Below are 1,264 nucleotides of genomic sequence, written 5' to 3'. Positions count from 1 at the left end.
AAAAAAAAAAAAAAAGAATAGAACCAGACAAGGCTGGGTGTGGTGGCTCACATCTGTAATCCCAGCACTTGGAAGGCTGAGGCTGGTGGATTGCCTGAGCTCACAGGTTTCAGACCAGCCTGAGCCAAAGTAAGACCCACCCTGTCTCTAAAAAATAGGCATTGGCTCAGCACCTATGGCTCAGTGGCTAGGGTGTTGGCCATATACACTGGAACTGGTGGGTTTGAATCCAGCCTGGGCCTGCCAAACATCAATGACAACTGTAACAAAAAATAGCTGGGCATTGTGGCAGGCACCTGTAGTCCCTGCTACTTGGGAGGCTGAGGCAAGAGAATCGCTTAAGCCCAAGAGTTTGAGGTTGTTGTGAGCTGTTATTTCATGGCACTCTACCCCGGTACCCCAGGCAACATAGTGAGACTCTGTCTCAAAAAAACAACAAAAAACAATTGATAAATAGGACAGTGCTATTTGGCTCAGCGAGTAGGGTGGCAGGTTCAAACCCAGCCCCCACCAAAGTGCAATTAAAAAAAAAGCTGGGCATTGTGGTGGGGACCTATAGTCCCAGCTACTCAGGAGGCTGAGGCAAGAGAATCATCTGAGCCCAAGAGCTGGAGGTTGCTGTGAGCAGTGATGTCACAGCACTCTATCAAGGGCGACAAAGTGAGACTCTGTCTCAAAAAAAAAAAGAAAAGAAAGAAAAGAAAAGTGAGTTTGATTATAAACTCTAAATTGAGAAATAATTGACTTGCTACCGTTATTTTTTAAGGGAGAAATTTAGAAAATATATTTTCTCAGAAGTTAAAGGAAGACAATATTCCTGCTCCTCGCTCTGTTGGCAGTATTAAAATCAACTTTACCCCTCGAGTATTTCCTACTGCTCTCCGTGAATCACATGTAGCAGAAGAAGAGGAGGTAGATATTCCTTTTTTACTTATGATTACCAGAAATGAAAATGCTTTATTTTAATTTTATCTATTGAAACTCATACTGGTTCTGAATTTCTTAAGTATTTATTTCATTAAAGATATTACTTCATGAATACATTTTAGCATTGCCTAATAAGAAAATATACATTGCAGATTTTTTTTTGGCTCAAGAATACTGACAAGAAAACACTGATATTGGGGCGGTGCCGGTGGCTCAGTGAGTAGGGCACCGGCCTCATATACCGAGGGTGGCAGGTTTAAATGGCCCTGGCCAAACTGCAACAAAAAAATAGCCCAGCATTGTGGTGGGCGCCTGTAATCCCAGCTACTCAGGAGGC

General features: G+C 42.9%; 1 protein-coding gene across 2 annotated transcripts in view; it reads left to right on the top strand.

Annotated features, from left to right (window-relative positions):
• Positions 1–1,264, top strand: part of DNAAF4 (dynein axonemal assembly factor 4) — a 52,417-nt gene that overhangs the window by 25,220 nt on the left and 25,933 nt on the right. For both annotated transcript variants that reach the window (XM_003784373.1, XM_003784372.3), the window contains exon 5: positions 767–912. In XM_003784373.1, coding sequence (XP_003784421.1) covers positions 767–912 — 146 coding nt within the window. The remainder of the gene's footprint in view (positions 1–766; positions 913–1,264) is intronic.

Source organism: Otolemur garnettii, unplaced genomic scaffold (assembly GCF_000181295.1).
Source record: "Otolemur garnettii isolate 467f Iridium unplaced genomic scaffold, OtoGar3 scaffold00011, whole genome shotgun sequence".
NCBI lineage: Eukaryota > Metazoa > Chordata > Mammalia > Primates > Galagidae > Otolemur > Otolemur garnettii.
The sequence above is the reverse complement of the archived record's forward strand: the minus strand, read 5'-3'. Positions and strand labels throughout refer to the sequence as shown.